Source organism: Dipodomys merriami, unplaced genomic scaffold (genome assembly GCF_024711535.1).
Source record: "Dipodomys merriami isolate MVZ:Mamm:240054 unplaced genomic scaffold, mDipMer1.0.p SCAF_114, whole genome shotgun sequence".
Classification (NCBI taxonomy): Eukaryota; Metazoa; Chordata; class Mammalia; order Rodentia; family Heteromyidae; genus Dipodomys; species Dipodomys merriami.
In genome coordinates this window covers 511,637-528,188 of record NW_027202427.1, presented here as the reverse complement: position 1 = coordinate 528,188, position 16,552 = coordinate 511,637, and the positions used below count along the sequence as shown (strand labels likewise).

General features: G+C 49.8%; 1 protein-coding gene across 4 annotated transcripts in view; it reads right to left on the bottom strand.

The window, feature by feature from the left end:
- Positions 1 to 670: 670 nt before the first annotated feature.
- The window catches only part of LOC138822697 (interleukin-1 receptor-associated kinase-like 2), a 33,259-nt gene continuing 17,377 nt past the window's right edge, over positions 671 to 16,552 (bottom strand). For all 4 annotated transcript variants that reach the window (XM_070015543.1, XM_070015542.1, XM_070015544.1 and 1 more), the window contains exons 8-13: positions 16,058 to 16,167; positions 15,268 to 15,463; positions 11,604 to 11,666; positions 6,341 to 6,541; positions 4,071 to 4,362; positions 671 to 2,273 (exon numbers count right to left, since the gene is read on the bottom strand). In XM_070015543.1, coding sequence (XP_069871644.1) covers positions 2,161 to 2,273; positions 4,071 to 4,362; positions 6,341 to 6,541; positions 11,604 to 11,666; positions 15,268 to 15,463; positions 16,058 to 16,167 — 975 coding nt within the window. In that variant the 3' untranslated portion in view covers positions 671 to 2,160. The remainder of the gene's footprint in view (positions 2,274 to 4,070; positions 4,363 to 6,340; positions 6,542 to 11,603; positions 11,667 to 15,267; positions 15,464 to 16,057; positions 16,168 to 16,552) is intronic.

Sequence of the window (16,552 nt, the reverse complement as noted above, 5' to 3'; positions counted from 1 at the left end):
AACATCCGCGAGCCCGGCACCTTTGGGCATGCCTGTAATCCAGGACCTCCAGTTCAGGTTCACAAGACAGTGTCTCAGAGGTAAACATTCTGCAAGGGCAGGAGGCAGCCCAGGAAGCAGTCTGCTGGCTTAGCATGCCCCAGGCCCCGGGTCCAGCCCCCAGTCCTGCAGAAAAAATAAAGGCATAGAATTCTTTTTTTTTTTTTTTTTTGTGGTGGTGGTAGTTGAGTTTGAACTCACGTCTCCAGCTTTGGAGGCGGGTGCTTTACCTAATAAAGCCCCCCAGTCCTAAATTATAATATTTCATCCATTAGCTTGGTAGGATCAAGAAAACATAATTGCTGGGTTCCACTGGCTCCTGCCTGTAATATTTTGTACTCAATAGAGACTTGGCATATCACAGTCTCAGGCTGCTAGACTCCATTTGAAAAATATTCAGCAAAAAGTAAGGCTGGAGGAATGATTGAGGTGGTAGAGCAATGACACCACATTAATACAAGTTTGTAGCAACCAGAATGAAAACCATCTCTCATCCATGGAGGAAATGGTTTACATAATATCTCTACAACACAAGTGAGTGAGATTACAGCTGATTAGCCCACCCTGGGCTGAAAAACACCTCAAAACAAATTCATCTGGACATAATAGTAATTACAAGGTATTTCTGGTTTTACATATATTTTTATTTTTCAAAAATAATCATTATAGAATTAAATAAGACATTTCTCCTAATGAAATAGAAAATAGCATTTGTTTCACAAAAGATCTACAATATGGTTTTCCAAAAATATATGCACTGTATAAACATTACATACATGACAGAAACACATTATATATATATGTATATAGTGTATATGTGTGTGTGTGTGTGTGTGTGTGTGTGTGTATACATGTGTGTGCCAGAACTGGGGACTGAACTCACAGCCTGGGTGCTGTCCCTTAGCTTTAGTGCTCAAGGCTACTGCTGTACCAATTTAGCCACAGCTCTACTTCCAGCATTTTGCTGGAAGGTAGGTTACAAACCTACCTGCCAGGGCTGGCTTCAAACTTTAATCATCAGATCTCTGCCTCCTGAATAGCTAGGATTATAGGCATGAGCCACTGTGGCTGGTTAATACCTTTTATTTTATAAAACAGGACAAGTGCATTCTTCAAAGTGCTTTCTGGAACCACATCCTGTTCTAGCGGCTAAGGCAGGGAGGATGAGCGGGAATTACCCTCAAGGAAACTGATATCACAGAACTTAAATGATTTAACTGAATGATTGATAAAACTGGTCCAACTGATTCTTCATCCAGCCAAAAATAACACATAGTCTGAAAATAAAAGCTCCCATTAAAAACGTGTCCAAAAGCTGGGTGGTAATAGCTCATGCCTGTAATCCAATCTGAGGATCATAGTCAAACTCAGTCCTGGCAGGAAGGTCCATGAGATTCTGATCTCCAATTAATTGCAAAAAGCCAGAAGTGGAGCTGTGGCTTAAGTGGTAGAGTGCCAGCTTTAGCAAAACAAAAAGTTAAAGGGCAGCACCCAGGCCCCAGCAGCAGCGCAATTTTTTTTTTTTAATGTGTTAGGGGAATGGTGTATTATGATGCTAAGCAAGCACCTTTATCTGCAGGTCACAAGAGGGCTGATAAATGGAAACCACAGAGTCCTAAGCAGGTGTCCACACTTCTATAACTAGGGACCCTGGAGAGCTGAGCTAAGAATGGTTGGAAGACACAGGGTAGAAATCTCAGGCAGGGAGGCCTGCAGGTAGTCCTTGGCAAATATGTGGGCAGATCTTAACTTTGGAAACCTCTGCTGAGCCTGAAGAATTGCTGTCAGTGTGGAGGAGCGAGAGCACCTCCTGGGGTGGTGGTTTTCATCGCGGGCTCCCCCAGAACCACAGAGCCAACCATATCCTGGTCCCATGTGCCAGGCCCGCTAGTTCAGTCTCTTCTGACACCTCACGCTGCCTCACATATCCCAGACAGAAAGAGCACTTCTGGATTTCTGCAGAGGTCCCTTGTCCCCTAGTTCACTCTTACGAAATGGAAGTTCCCTTCCATCAGGGAAAGCTGAGGTTTGGTTTGCACGTCGTGACCGACCTTGGACTCTACCACTGACTGAACAACTTGTCTTTCCAGTGGTCCAGGGCCATCAACTGTGTTCCGGGCTTTAGGGCCCGAAGAGCTCAATGCTGTCCAGTTTCTCCCCTTCGTAGAGAAAGATCTTCTCCATTAGTTTCCTTTTGGCTTCATTGATCTCGATTTTCCAGGAAATCTCTGTAGCTGATGTTCAATAAACAAAGTAAGGTAGAGCAACTTGAACCAAAAGTACTATTCTTATAATACTTTAAAAGGTAGACTTGGTCAGAATCTCCTATGACTCAAGTTTCCAAATAAGCCCCCAGGAGCAGGTAAGAGCAGGTTCATTACTCTGTCTTTGTAGGGAAGCCCACAACTTCCCCTACTTTCCAAAGAGGAGGGGGTGCCAGGCACCATCCTAGGCTGGGAGAGATTTGGAGCCCACAATGCTTACAGCCTGCCCCTCCCTCCCTCTCCACTCCGGGGTCACAGCTTTGACATCCAGTGAGTGAGGGGACAGGAACGCCCTAGTGAAAAGGCCTTCCTCAGCTGGGTACCAATGGCTCACGCCTGCCATCCTAGCTACTCAGGAGGCTGAGATCTGAGGATCATGGTTCAAGTTAGCTGGAGCAGAAAAGTCTGTGAGATTCTTATATCTCCAATTAACCAGCCAAAAGCTAGAGATGGAGCTATAGCTCAAGGGGCAGAGTGTCAGCCTTGAGCCAAAAAAAAGGAAAGGGACAATGCCCAGGTCCTGAGTTTAAATCCTAGGACTGGCACAAAGAAAAACAAAGTGCCTGAGAAGATATGGAGATATCACAGTGAAATCCCTCCTACTATAAATAATACCCCAGGACAGGATCAATTATACAGGACTCCAGGCATTCACACACAGTGAGACCAAAGGAGGATAGTCTTAGGGGAGAAACTCAAAAGCGCAGTGTCTGTGCGCCTCTGATCATAGAAAATAATATTTATCAAAATGAACTCTAGGAAGTGGAAACAATGGTTTTTTTCTTCATTGTTTTTGTATTCTTTTTGTCTTGATTGTTTATCTGTCTTTGGGAGGGTAAAGGGAATCACAGAAATGGGGGGGCAAAGGGTGAACAAATACAACAGTGGTATTCACTAAACCCTGTTGAAAATGAACTCTACAACTTGTGGGTGAGGAAGGAAGGAAAAACTGGGAGAGAGCGAGGGAAGGGGTGACATTCCAAAAAGAAATGTACTCATTGCCTGACCTATGTAACTGTCACCCCTCTGTTCATCATCTTTATAGTAACTACCAAGAAAAAAACGTATTTTTTAAGTGGCTGGCCAGAAGGAAGAAGTGGACCAGGGTCTTGCTGGTCCCAGAAAAGGTTTCTTCTGGCTCTAGGGCAAAGGGAACTTTAAACAAAGAGTGCCATGCACTATTTTTTAAAAAGCCACTCCAGGGCTAGGGGTGTGTCTCAGAGCACTTGCCTGCCACGTGTGAAGCCCTGAGTTCCATCCCCAGCACTGCAAAAACACACAAACATAAATAAGAAACCACTCTTGCTGGGTACTGGTGACTCACGTCTGTAACCCCAGCTACTCAGAAGGCTGAGATCTGAGGATTGCAGTTCAAAGCCAGCACAGGCAGGAAAGTCCTTGAGACTCTTATCTACAGTGAACCACCAAGAAAACCAGAAGTAGTCTGGGTGCCAGTGGCTCACGATTATAATCCTAGCTACTCAGGAGGCTGAGATCTGAGGATTGCAGTTCAAAGCCAGCCCAGGCAGGAAAGCCCGTGAGACTCTTATCTCCAATAAGCCCCCAGAAAACCAGAAGTGGTGCTGTGGCTCAAGTGGTGGAGCACTCGCCTTGAGCTGAAGAGCTCAGAGACAGTGCCCAGGCCCAGAGTTCAAGCCCCACAACCAAAAAAAAAAAAAAAAAAAAAAGGAATAAATGAGATGGACAAGGAAGAGGTAGCAGGCTCCAATAAGAAGCTGTTAGATGAGCCTGACCTCCTGTGCTTACCATCCTGGGCGGACTGTGGGCCCCCACAGGCCATGGACAAGGAATCAGCCTCTACTTCCTGAGTGGCTGGCAGCCTTCCTGCTCCACCCTCTGCGCAGACAGCTTGGGACACAGCCCCTGAACTGGGGGTCGCCCCAGTGGAGGAGTGGGAGGTGTCCAGGCTGGAATTGTCCACATCATCAGTTTCCTCTGGGGTGTTGGAAGACAAGCCTGTGGCCTCAGAAAGCCCACTCCATGGGACTGACAGCTGACCTTGAAGCCGCTCCTCCACTGCAACCATGGAGCCACGGGCCTTGGGGAAGAGCAGGCAGAGAAGACTGTTACTCTGAGAGCAGAGGGCCAACACCTGGCCTCTAAGAGAAATACAAGCACTGACTGTGTTGTTGGAAGAACTGTATGCCACCTTTGAAGAGATCTGAACTTAATTACCACCCTCCTAGCCACAAATAGTGCAGATGAGCCCAGATGGACCAATCATAGCATCCTATTCCTCTGGCCACAATGATTGGTACAGAGTTGGGCCTGTTACCAAAGAGGGCCAATCAGAATCCTTCCTTGAGACTTGGGACACACCTAGAGTTGAAAAGACAACCCTTTGCTTTCTACAGGCAGAACCAGATTCTCCACCCAACTTAGGGATTCATAGGATGAAGCAGAGGCAAGTGATGGAAACAGAGACATACACAGCAACACCCATGCCCTGGAGACCCAGGGCCCAACTGCCTTGAGAGCAGAGCAATGTGGACCCTCTCTGCTGCAGGGTTAAGTGACCAAGTTCATCATCCCCTATTCATATTTCATATTCTTCCTCGCTCCCTCCCCATGTGTGCCTATGAGTTTGAGAAATGCATTTCTATCACTTCTAACAAAAAAATGCACTAGGTAATACAGACTTGGTCCTTGAGGGCGTTCCTAGTCTTGGAAGTTAAAAAAATTTAGAAAAGCAGAGAATGAATACTGCTTCACACACACACACACACACACACACACACACACACACACACACACACACACACACACACACACACACACACACACACACACACACACACACACACACACACACACACACACACACACACACACTTGATAACAATATCTCATTTGCTTGGTGCCTAACAAAAAAATCCAGTATATAAATTCACATATTGCTGCGCTTTTTCACTCATAGCTGGCACTCTACCACTTGAATCACACTTCCACTCATGACCTTTTGCTGGTTAGTTAGAGATAAGGGCCTCTCTGCCCAGATTGTCTTCAGATCTCAATCTTCAGATCTTAACCTTGAAAGGATTACAGGCGTGAGCCACCAACTCAGCACAAGTATGGCAATGAACCCAGACTTGCTGCTCTTCTAGCCCACCACCCAGCTGACCTCTTAATTTTCTAGCTTAGTGGTGATATACTGTAAACAACGACCAATTCTTTTTTGGGCTTCAGCTCTTCAGCTCAAGGCTAATACTCTACCACTTGAGCCACAGCACCACTTCCAGTTTTCTGGTGATTTATTGGAGATAAGAGCCTCACAGACTTTCCTGCCCAAGCTGGCTTTGAACCACGATCCTCAGATCTCAACCTCCTGAGTAGCTAGGATTACAGGTATGAGCCACTGGTGCCTGGCTGACCAATCCTTATTCTTATATATTAGTCTACATGACACACATCCTATCCTTTGATGCCTAATTCAAATGTCAACTCTGGAGGTAAATCTTTGCTGTAAGTGCTCAAGAAATAGTTGTCTGGCTGAGTGCTGGTGGCTCATACCCATAATCCTCACTAATAATCCTAGATCTGAGGATGATGTTCAACGCCAGCCTAGATAGAAAACTATGAGAGAGTCTTATTCCTAGCTAACCACCAAAAATCCAGAAATGAAGATGTGGTTCAAATGGTAGAACTCCAGCCTTGAGTGAAAAAGGTAGCAGGCACTGAGTTCAAGCCCCAGGACTGGCGCGCGCGCGCGCACACACACACACACACACACACACACACACACACACACACACACACACACGAACAACAAGGAGAAAAAGGAGGGGAAAAGGAAGAGGAGGAGGAGGACAAAGAGGAGGAGAATTATTCCAGAAAAGCAGGAAGAATTCTGTCAACATCAGAGTATCTGGTCCCAGCAACACACCTGCCCTCACGTCGCCCGTTACCATACGGTGGTGCTGACGTGCGCGCCGGCAGACTCTGCTACTGATAACCAGATACAGCCCTGGTGGGTGAGCTCACCAGTGGCGGCACAGACCGGGTCGGGGGCGGCTCACCTCCTCCAGGCTGGCGTTGCGCCGCCGCAGGCAGAGGCAGACAGCTGCGGCCCAGGCCTCGGCACAGTCCTCCGGCAGTGACCCTACCCTCCTCTCCAGGTGTTTCTGGCAGATCTCCTGGGCCATCACCTTTTCCACATCTGTCTTCCTGGAGCAGGGTGAGGAAGTGCTACTTGGAATCTCACTGAGGAGCAAATCCTTCTGTTGGAGGAAGGGAGGAAAGGGCTTGTGGGCAAGTGGAGAATTGCTAAATTCCCTCGTGCCCAGGGCACGCCCAGCCGTTCACCCCCCCACTGGGCGCCTCCCCTCCAGCCCAGGTCAGGAAAGCCTAACCAGCAAAATGCCTATGCGTAGGTCTTCCACAACAGCAACAAAGTAATGTGTCTGAAGCACACAGATGAAACATGAAGGGGTCTGTTATGGATTAGTATTCATAACTAATAGACAAATGATATCATTCATAAGTACTGAAATGACACTCATTAATATCATTTGCATAATCGATTATCTATTCATCTATAGACTAATAGTCTGTAGACTATATAGACTATTATGTAGTCTATAGTCTATTAGTCTAACAGTATCGTATCACTCACATAGTGTACTAGTGATAAATACTAATCATATCACTTAGTCATAAATGCTAATAGTATCACTACCACTGGTAGCTCCTAACTGGAATCCTAGCTACTCAGGAGGCTGAGATCTGAGGACTGCAGTTCAGACCATCTCCAGCAGACAAATCTGAGAGACTCGTATCTCCAATTAACTAGCAAAAACCAGAACTGAGTATGGCTCAAGTGGTAGAGCCCTAGCCATGAGCAAAAAAGCTAAGCAAGAGTGTAAGGCACTGGTTGAAGTCGCAGTGCTGGCACAAAGAAAAAACAGTGAGGTAGAGCTAGGTGTGGTAGTGCCTGCCTATAACTCCAGCACTCTAGAGGATGAAGCAGGAAGGAAGAGGAGGAGTTTGAAGCCAGCCAGGGCTAACGTGTGAAACCATGCCTCAAAATACAAAATAAAATAAATAAGTAAAAATACAACAAACAGCAAGTGCTAAAATAAATAAATGGAACCAGCCCCATTCTGCCTTGGTTTCCCCACTCAAATGGGAGAACTAAGGATTCAAGAATACTGTGCGCGCTGGGGCTGGGAAGGTGGCTCAGTGGTAGAGCACTTGCCTTACATGCATGAGGGTTTGATTCCTCAGCACCACATAAGCAAAAAGAAAAAAGCCGGAAGTGGAGCTGTGGCTCAAGTGGTAGAGCACTAGCCTTGAGCTGAAGAGCTGAGGGACAGCGCTCAGGCCGAGTTCAGGCCCCACGACCGGACCCCCCCCCAAAAAAAAGAATACTATGTGTGGGCTGGGAAGGTGGCTCAAGTAGTAGAGTGCTAGCCTTGAGCTGAAGAGCTGAGGGACAGCGCCCAGGCCCAGAGTTCAAGGCCCACGACTGGACCCCCCCCCAAAAAAAAATACTGTGCGCCTCAAACCACCAGCAATTCAGCTCAACTAACATGAAATAGCCCCTGTATAACAACCTAAGCCAATAAAAATTAAAAATATTATAGTTATATATTTACAATGCTAGGTGCCAGTGTCTTACACATATAATCCTAGCTACCCTGGAGGCTGAGATTTAAGGACTGTTAATTCAAAGCCAGCCTGGGCAGGAAAGTCTGTGAGACTCTTATCTCCAATTAACCACTAATAAGCAGTAAGCGGATGTGTGGGCTCAAGTGGTAAGAGTGCCAGTCTTGAGCAAAACAAGCTCAGGGACACTCTTGGGCCCTGAGTTCAAGCCCCAGGACTGCCCCCCCCCTAAATAAAAGAATATTTGTTTATATATTTACAGAATAACCCTGGCAAGGGCTTATCGATGCTGGGTGTGTGTGTTCATACTCTACTTGGCTTTTACTCTACCTCTGGAGCCACACCTCTACTTCTGGCTTTTTGCTGGTTAAATGGAGATAAGAGCCTCATGGATTTGTCTGCTGGGGCTGGCTTTGAATGTCAATCCTCAGATCTCAAACTCCTGAGTAGCTAGGATTACAGGCATGAGCCACTAGCACCCAGCCTGCACTGCCTTTTGCACAGCTCTGTCGTGTTCACGTGGGTAGATCACAAGCACCAGTAGAAGTCCACACAGGATCCCAGACGGAGGCCTCCGCCATGGGGAACAGATCCCAGTTCCCAGTAACCGCCTGACTTAGGGAGGGGGCCCTTGGCTGGCGTCTCTACCACCGCTGAGTAACAGAAGGAAGCCTGATGTCAGAGCAGAGGGGGGGGACCAGGGCCCCCAGGCCAGCAGCCTGGAACCCAGGAAGTCATCGCATGGGGGGCGGTGACTGAATGGAAGCTCGGGGCTCCTGACAAACGCTTTGACCCAAAAAGCTGCCAGGCACAGGAACTGGGAGGCCCAGCAGACAGAGCAGACGCTGCCAGCGCGCAATCAGCAAAACCCGGCGTCCCCGCCTGGGGCCGAGTGACCCACTTTACAAGAAGACAGGGAAGGGGCTGGGGAACAGAAGAGTCCCAGGAGACCCCCGGGGTGCTCACCCCAGACCACTATCCCACAAGGGCGGGAGCCCCTGACTGACACCCGCAAGTGACAGCTGCAGGCACAGCTCCAATTCCAGACGAGCTGCCCAGAGGCATTCCACGGCAGTTTCCAGGATGGCTGTTGGGGGGGGGAAGGCAGGGAGGGGGACCCCTTTCTACGAAGCTGGATCCCTTTCCTATCTCTGCCATGGCGGTCACTACACAGCTGCATGCCTCTGCTGGAGCTCACTCCATCTCCTCCACCTCGGATGAGTAAACGTCACCTCCAGAGAGATGAAGATGAAGATGCACATGAGCACATGAGCACGCGCACACACACACACACACACACACACACACACACACACACACACACACACACACCCCTTTAGATGGACATGAGCACATGTGCACGCACACACATACACATCTTTAGATGCACATGAGCACATGTGCACACACACACACACACACACACACACACACACACACACACATCTTTAGTGCCTTTAGGTTTGTTGGCTCTTTGTTTTGTCAGGCATGGGGCTTGAACTCTGAGCCTGGGTACTTTCCCTCAGCTCAAGGCAAGTGCTCTACCACTTGAGCCACAGCGCCACTTCTGGTTTTCTGGTGGAGACAAGAGTCTCATGAACTTTCCTGCTTGGGCTGGCTTTGAACCACAATCCTCAAATTTCAGACTCCTGAGTAGCTAGGATGACAGGCGTGACTCACAGGCATCCAGCTTATAAATTTTACTCCATGGTTCTCCACGGCATGTATGAATGTATCCCAAGTTCCATAACCATTTCCTCACCAGTAGATATTTTACTTGTCTTCCTGCCTTTCACACCATCAGTAAACAGCCAGCATCCTTATCCACCTGTCTTGCCAGTCCTGGGGCTTGAACTCAAGGTCTGGGTGCTGTCCCTAAGCTTTTGTGCTCAAGGCTAGTGCTCTACTTTGGCCACAGTTCCACTTCTAGCTCGGGGAGTTAATTGGAGATAAGAGACTCTCAGACTCCTACCCAGGCTGGCCTCAAACCCTGATCCTCAGATCTCAGCTTCTAGCTACGATTACAGGTGTGAGAAGCAGCGCCCAGCTTCCATCTGTCTTTTTTTTTTTTTTAATCTGTCTTTTCTCTCACACAGTCGTGTTTCTCCAGCACAGCCGCCACAGCCGCAAGCGGAGGGCACACACCATCTTAGCTCTGCTAGAAATCAGCGGATGCTCCCTGGCTACCAAGTCAACCACAGCCCCAAGAGAGCCAGCCAGCAGCGGGGGCTGCCTCCACCCTCACCACAGCAAGACACATCTACCCTCTCCTCTCACTAAACTCCATCACCGCCAGACTGCGTGCAGACAGCAGCAGGACACTGGGACACTTACATTCAGGTCTACAGGAAGAGAAAGAAATCAGATTTAAAACCAATAAAATCCGGTATCTTCCACATGTATAAACCTTAAACAACAACAACAAAAACCCTTCTAGCTGGGTCCCAGTATTCACACCTATAATCCTAGTTACTCAGGAGGCTGCGATGGATTGAAGTTGGAAGCCAGCCCAGGCAGGAAAGTCCCTGAGAGTTTTTTGTTGTTGTTGTTGTTTGTCGGTCATGGGGCTTGAACTCTGGGCCTGGGTGCTGTCCCTCAACTCTTCAGCTCAAGGCAAGTGTTCTACCACTTGAACCACAGCGCCATTTCCAGTTTTCTGGTAGTTTATTGGAAATAAGAGTCTCACGGACTTTCCTGTCTAGACTGGCTTTGAACTGTGATCATCAGATCTCAGCCTCCTGATTAGCTAATGTTACAAGCATAAGTCACCGGCGCCCAGCCTCCCTGAGACTTTTATCTCTAATTAAGCATCAAAAAGGCAGAAGTGGAGCTGTGGCTCAAGCGATAGAGTGCTCTCCATGAGCAAAAGAGCCAAGTAAGAGTACAAGACTGGCTGGGAATGTGGCTTAGGGGTAGAGTGCTTGTCTAGCATGCATAAAGCCCTGGGTTCCATTCCTCAGTACCACATACACGGAAGAAAAAAAAAAAGCCAGAAGTGGTGCTGTGGCTCAAGCTGTAGAGTGCTTGAGCAAAAATGCAGCTCAGGACAGTGCTCAGGCCTGAGTTCAAGCCCCAGAACAGGCAAAAAAAAAAAAAATGTGGCCTTGGAAGATAGCTCAGTGGTAGAGCAGTTGCCTTGCATGCATGAAGCCCTGGGTTCAATTCCTCAGCACCACATAAGCAGAAAAAAGCCGGAAGTGGCGCTGTGGCTCAGGTGGTAGAGCGCTAGCCTTGAGCTGAAGAGCTGAGGGACAGCGCCCAGGCCCAGAGTTCAGGCCCCATGACTGGAAAAAAAAAAGTGCAACACACACACACACACACACACACACACACACACACACACACACACACACACACACACACACACCACACACACACTCTCTCCAGCTGACCTGACTCAGGAGCCCAGCTCTGAGATGGCACTCAGAACCAGTTCCTCATCTGGGGACACTGTGTGCCCTTCACAGGCTTCGAGATGACTTGAAGACGTGTGGGTAACCCTCAGCAGTCAAGCTGAGTTGCACTTTTGAAATGACACTGTGTGTGGGAAGGGGTGGGGGGATCCATGCTTCAATCTACAAAACAGACGGTTCTGGAAGGGGAACTCTCCAAGCCCACGCGGTGACAGAGCCCAAGACTACGAGCTGGCCAAGCAGAATCAACATAGCAACTCACCAGGTACATTGGGCTCCGGTTCTTATCCATGGCAGGAATGCCAGTGAGGACCTCGGCTAACACCTGGACAGAACAGAACTTGGAGTTAGCACAGTCCACACACTCATGTCCAAGGTCAGCAGAATTATTTGGGCCGAGAGAAGCTTCTTCTCACTGAGAAAATGTCTGAGGCCCAGGCCGGCTGTGCCACCTGATGCAGACATACCACCCAACCATGGGAATGCCCCCAAACACCTCCAACTAAACATGCCACGTGGCAAGTCTCATTAAGTGAGAGCAAAGCAAGAAGGAGGGGACTCAAACACTTAAGTATGTGTCTGGGCATGGTGGTACATGCCTGTAATTCCAGCTACTCAGGAGGCAGAGATAGGAGGATCACTGTTTGTGGCCATCCTAGAGAGAAACTGATAGCAAGATTATATCTAAAAATAAATAAATAAAAATAAAAACAAAAAACAAAAAACCCTGGGCTGGGTGTGGTGGCTCATGCCTGTAATCCTAGCTACTCAGAATACTGAGATCTGAGGATCATGGTTCAAAGCCAGCCTAGGCAGGAAAGTCTATGAAACTCTTGTCTCAAATTAACCTGGAACTGGTACTGTGGCAGAGTGCTAGCCTTGAGCAACACCAAGCTCAGGGACAGCGCCCAGCCCGAGTTTGATCCCCGGACCGGAAAAAAAAAAAAAAAAAAAAAAAGCTTAGCTGGCTGCTGGTAGCTGCCAGGCACCGGTGGCTCACATCTGTCATCCTAGCTTCTCAGGAGGCTGAGATCTGAGGATTGTAGTGCAAAGCAGCCTGGGAAGAAAAGTACATGAGACTCATTCCCAATTAACTACCAAAAAGCCAGAAACAGAGGTATGGCTCAAGTGGCAGAGGGTTAGCCTTGAGCAAAAAAGTTCAGGGAAGTGCTGGGAAGGTGGCTAAGTGGTAGAGCACTTGCCTTGCATGCATGAGGCCCTGGGTTCGATTCCTCAGCACCACATAAGCAAAAAGAAAAAAGCCAGAAGTGGTGCTGTGGCTCAAGTGGCAGAGTGCTAGCCTTGAGCTGAAGAGCTGAGGCACAGCGCCCAGGCCCAGAGTTCAGGCCCACAACTGGACCAAAAAAAAGTTCAGGGAGGGCTGGGAAGGTAGCTCAGCGGTAGAGTGCATGCCTTGCAAGCATGAGGCCCTGGGTTCGATTCTTCAGCACCACATAAACAGAAAAAGCCGGAAGTGGCACTGTGGCTCCAGTGGTAGAGCACTAGCCTTGAGCTGAAGAGCTGAGGGACAGTGCCCAGGCCCAGAGTTCAAGCTCCATGACTGACAAAAAAATATAAATAAATAAATAAATAAATCCACCACCCAGATGCCCAGGGCCTGTGGCGTTACTAACACACTGGCAGTGGCCTGGGAGAGTTTGGGGGGAGGGGCGGGGGGGGGGGGAATCAACTGTCCGTTGCCTCTGCCTTTGTCCCTGAGCCTGGATGGGCTGTTTATAGGAGTCATTAAAAATCAAGAAATAAAGCCCAGTGCTCCCCACCCCCAGAGGGACCAAAGCTCAAAATCATAAGCACCCATCAGGGCTGAGAAAAGGGAGGGGCGGAGGGAGACGAGGGCCCTCAGTGAGTGAAAGGACAAATGAGCGGACAGATGGGTGAATAAACAGAGAGATGAGAAAGTCAACTGTAAAGCCAAGGACTGAATTAAAAGCAAGAAACAAAGGAAGAGTGAGGGTTTGAAGGCAGAGGCAAAAAAAAAAAAAAAAAAAAAAAAAGAAAAAGAAAAAGAAAAAGGCAGAGAAATAAAGAAAAAAAGAAAAACACAGGGCAAAGTGCATCTTGGTGATAGAGAAGGTGCTCAGCGTGTGCTGGGCCCTGGGTTCCATCCCCAGCCCCAAAACAGTAACAGTCTGCACATGCGCAGGCCATCTGCTCAGAAACTATCCCTTACTCTCTCTTTGTATCATATCCCCACACCCCCACCTTTTTGGGGGGCAAGGGGGGGTGGGCTAGTCTTAGGCCTTGAACTCTGGGCCTGAGTGCTGTCCCTAAGCTCCTTTTTCTCAAGGTTAGTGTTCTACCACTTGAGCTGTAGCACGTCTGGGGCTTTTTCTGTGATTAATTGGAGATAGTCTCACTGAGTTTCCCGAGTTTCCGGGCTGGCTTTGAACTGCAATCCTTAGATCTCAGCCTCCTAGGGAGGGAGGATGACAGGCGTGAGTCACCAGTGCCCGGCTTCAGTTTTTGTTTTTATTTTGAGACTGGGTCTTGCCATACAGCTCAGGATGGCCTTGAACTTGTGATCCTCCTGCCTCAGCCTCCCAAGTGCAGCTAGCTGTAAAGGAGCAGCAGGAGGCGGAGCCAGCCCCGCTGGCAGAAAGCTGTTGTTCTGCAACATTCCCGGTGGCTGGAGAGAGGCAAGGACAGCAGGAGGCTGGACAGACAGAGAGAAAGAAGCTGAACTGGCACCCAAGGAGGTCAGGGGGGCGCTGGGCGGGGCTGGAGTGCAGACATGAGTGCACAGGGACTGTGGCCACAGAGCAGAAGTTCAGAGTTCAGGACGGGAGAGGCAGGGAGCAGGCAAGGCCCCGGGTGCAGCTGTCTGGGGAAACTGGCGAGCTTTTCTGAGCCTGAGTTCCCCTGGCTGGGCTCCGTGTGAATACAGAGGCTGGCTGACAGGCTGAGAAAGCAGGGTTCCATCTTTTCCTGACATTGGGAACTCCTGCATTCCCTCCTCTGCTGGGTTTTCAAGGACCACAGCCTAGGGTCACTACCAAATTCACTCTTAACTGCTCTCACTTAAAAAACAAAAACAAAAACAAAAACAAAACCCTGTTTGACTTTGGTTGTGGACAGGAAGGCGTAGGGAAGGGGAACACATTCTGAGTGGATGGATAGCTGGATGGATGGGAAGCCTCAGAGGAATGGATGGGCGTTGGACAAATGGCTGGATAGACAATCGCCAACAAGAACAAGCCAAATGTCTGTGGCTCACACCCTAGCCACTCAGGAGGCTGAGAGGACAGGGGTTCAAAGCCAGCTCAGGCAGAAGAAACTCTGTGAAGCTGGGTACTAGTGGCTCACACCTACAATACTAGCTACACAGGAGGCTGAGAGCTGAGGATCTCACAGCCATACAAAACAGGCACTGGAAGCGGGTACCTGCCTATAATCCCAACTACTCAGGAGGCTGTGATGGGAGGATCACTTGAGCCTATAAGTTCAAGACCAACCTGGATAACATGTTGAGATTCCATCTCAAAAAATAAGCACTGGGGAGGGAGGCTGGAGGGGTGGCTCAGTTGGTAGAGCACCAGCCAATGAGCAAACATGGCTGCAGGTACCGAATTTGAGTCCTGGTCTTGGACCAAGAAAGAAAGAAAAGACTTGCTGGCAGTATGACTCAGTGGTAGAGGGTTTGCCTAGCAAGCGCAAGGCCCTGAACTTAAACCTTGGCACAGAAAGAACAAAAGTGACAAAATGGTCCATGCAGACGTGGCCATGCGCCCGTGGGCCGCCCCTCCGCCTCTGCTGGGTCCTAAAGCCACAGAGGAGCCGGGGCAGGCGGAGGGCGAGCAGCGGGGCAGGCGGAGGGCGAGCAGCGGGGCAGGCGGAGGGCGAGCAGCGGGGCAGGCGGAGGGCGAGCAGCGGGGCAGGCGGAGGGCGAGCAGCGCAGCAGCCCTTACAATTCCACAGCTGAAGACGTCCACTCGCTGGGTCAGCCGCCCCACCCTCACGAAGTCCTCGGGCAGGTAGGCCGCGGACGCCTGGAAGAGGCACGTCTTCATCAGGGTGTACCTGGACCTTCCGTCCCCAGGGCACAGGGCAGCCATGGGGTGAGCCAGCTTGGGGGTGAGGCTGTGGTCCAGCAGAACGTTGGAGCTGTGGGAAAGCAAGCAGCGGTTGTCATGGAGACTGTGGGAGGTCACAGGCCCTTTGGGGGGGGGGCAGTCACTGAAGACCCTCAATGTGGAATTTCTGAGCCAGCCCTGAGAAGGGAAAGCAGGAAAGCTAAGGGACAGCACTCAGACTCTGAGTTCAAGTTCTAACACCAGTATTTTAAAAAAAAAAAAAAAAAGCCAGGCGCCAGTGGCTCACACATGTCATTCTAGCTACTCAGGAGGCTGAGATCTGAGGATCACGGTTCAAAGCTAACTTGTGCAAGGAAGTCTGTGAGACTCTTATCTCCCATAAACCACTCAGAAAACTGGAAGTGGTGCTGTGGCTCAAGTGGTACAGCCCTTGCCTTGAGCTGAAGAGCTGAGGGACAGCGCCCAGGCCCAGAGTTCAAGACCCACAACTGACAAAAAAACAAAACAAAACAGCAAAAATAGAGTTGGAGGCATGGCGAGAGCACCAGCTTACAAGTGCAAATCCCAATACCAACACAAGATGACACCCAGGAGAGGCGAGGTGGAGGGGAAAAGCAAAGAGTCAGAGCGAGGGGAGGGCCGAGGCAGGGTCTACTCCTCTCACCTCTTGACATTTCCGTGGATGATGTCCAGGCTGTGTAGATGCTCAATGGCACGAAGCATCCCTGAGCAGATGCTGGCGCGCTGGGGCCAGGTGAGCAGGTCGGCGCCACCCTGAGGGAGGGAAGGCAGGAGGACACACGGTCAGCGCACGGCCTGCCTGGAGTGCACAGCTACGGTCTCTGAGCCTCCGCTCCCTTGGGTAGAACGTGGCGATGCTGGCGTGTTGGCTGAGGTATTGCTCAGTGGCAGAGCACTCATCTGGCATGGATACCAACTGGGGTTGGCCCCTCGCACCACAGAAAACAGCCTACAGGAAGCCTTGGTCCTCTGTTTTTGGGGTACGGTGTGGGCCAGGTGAATGCAGCAGGTGCGCTGGCCGGATGCTGGGCAGCTGTGCTCCCTTGGGACGCAGACTCAGGCCTGGCAACAGCTGTGGGAGCTGCGAGGCTCTCATCCAGAGTCCCGCACAGCACGCAGAGAGGGCCCAAGCGCTGCT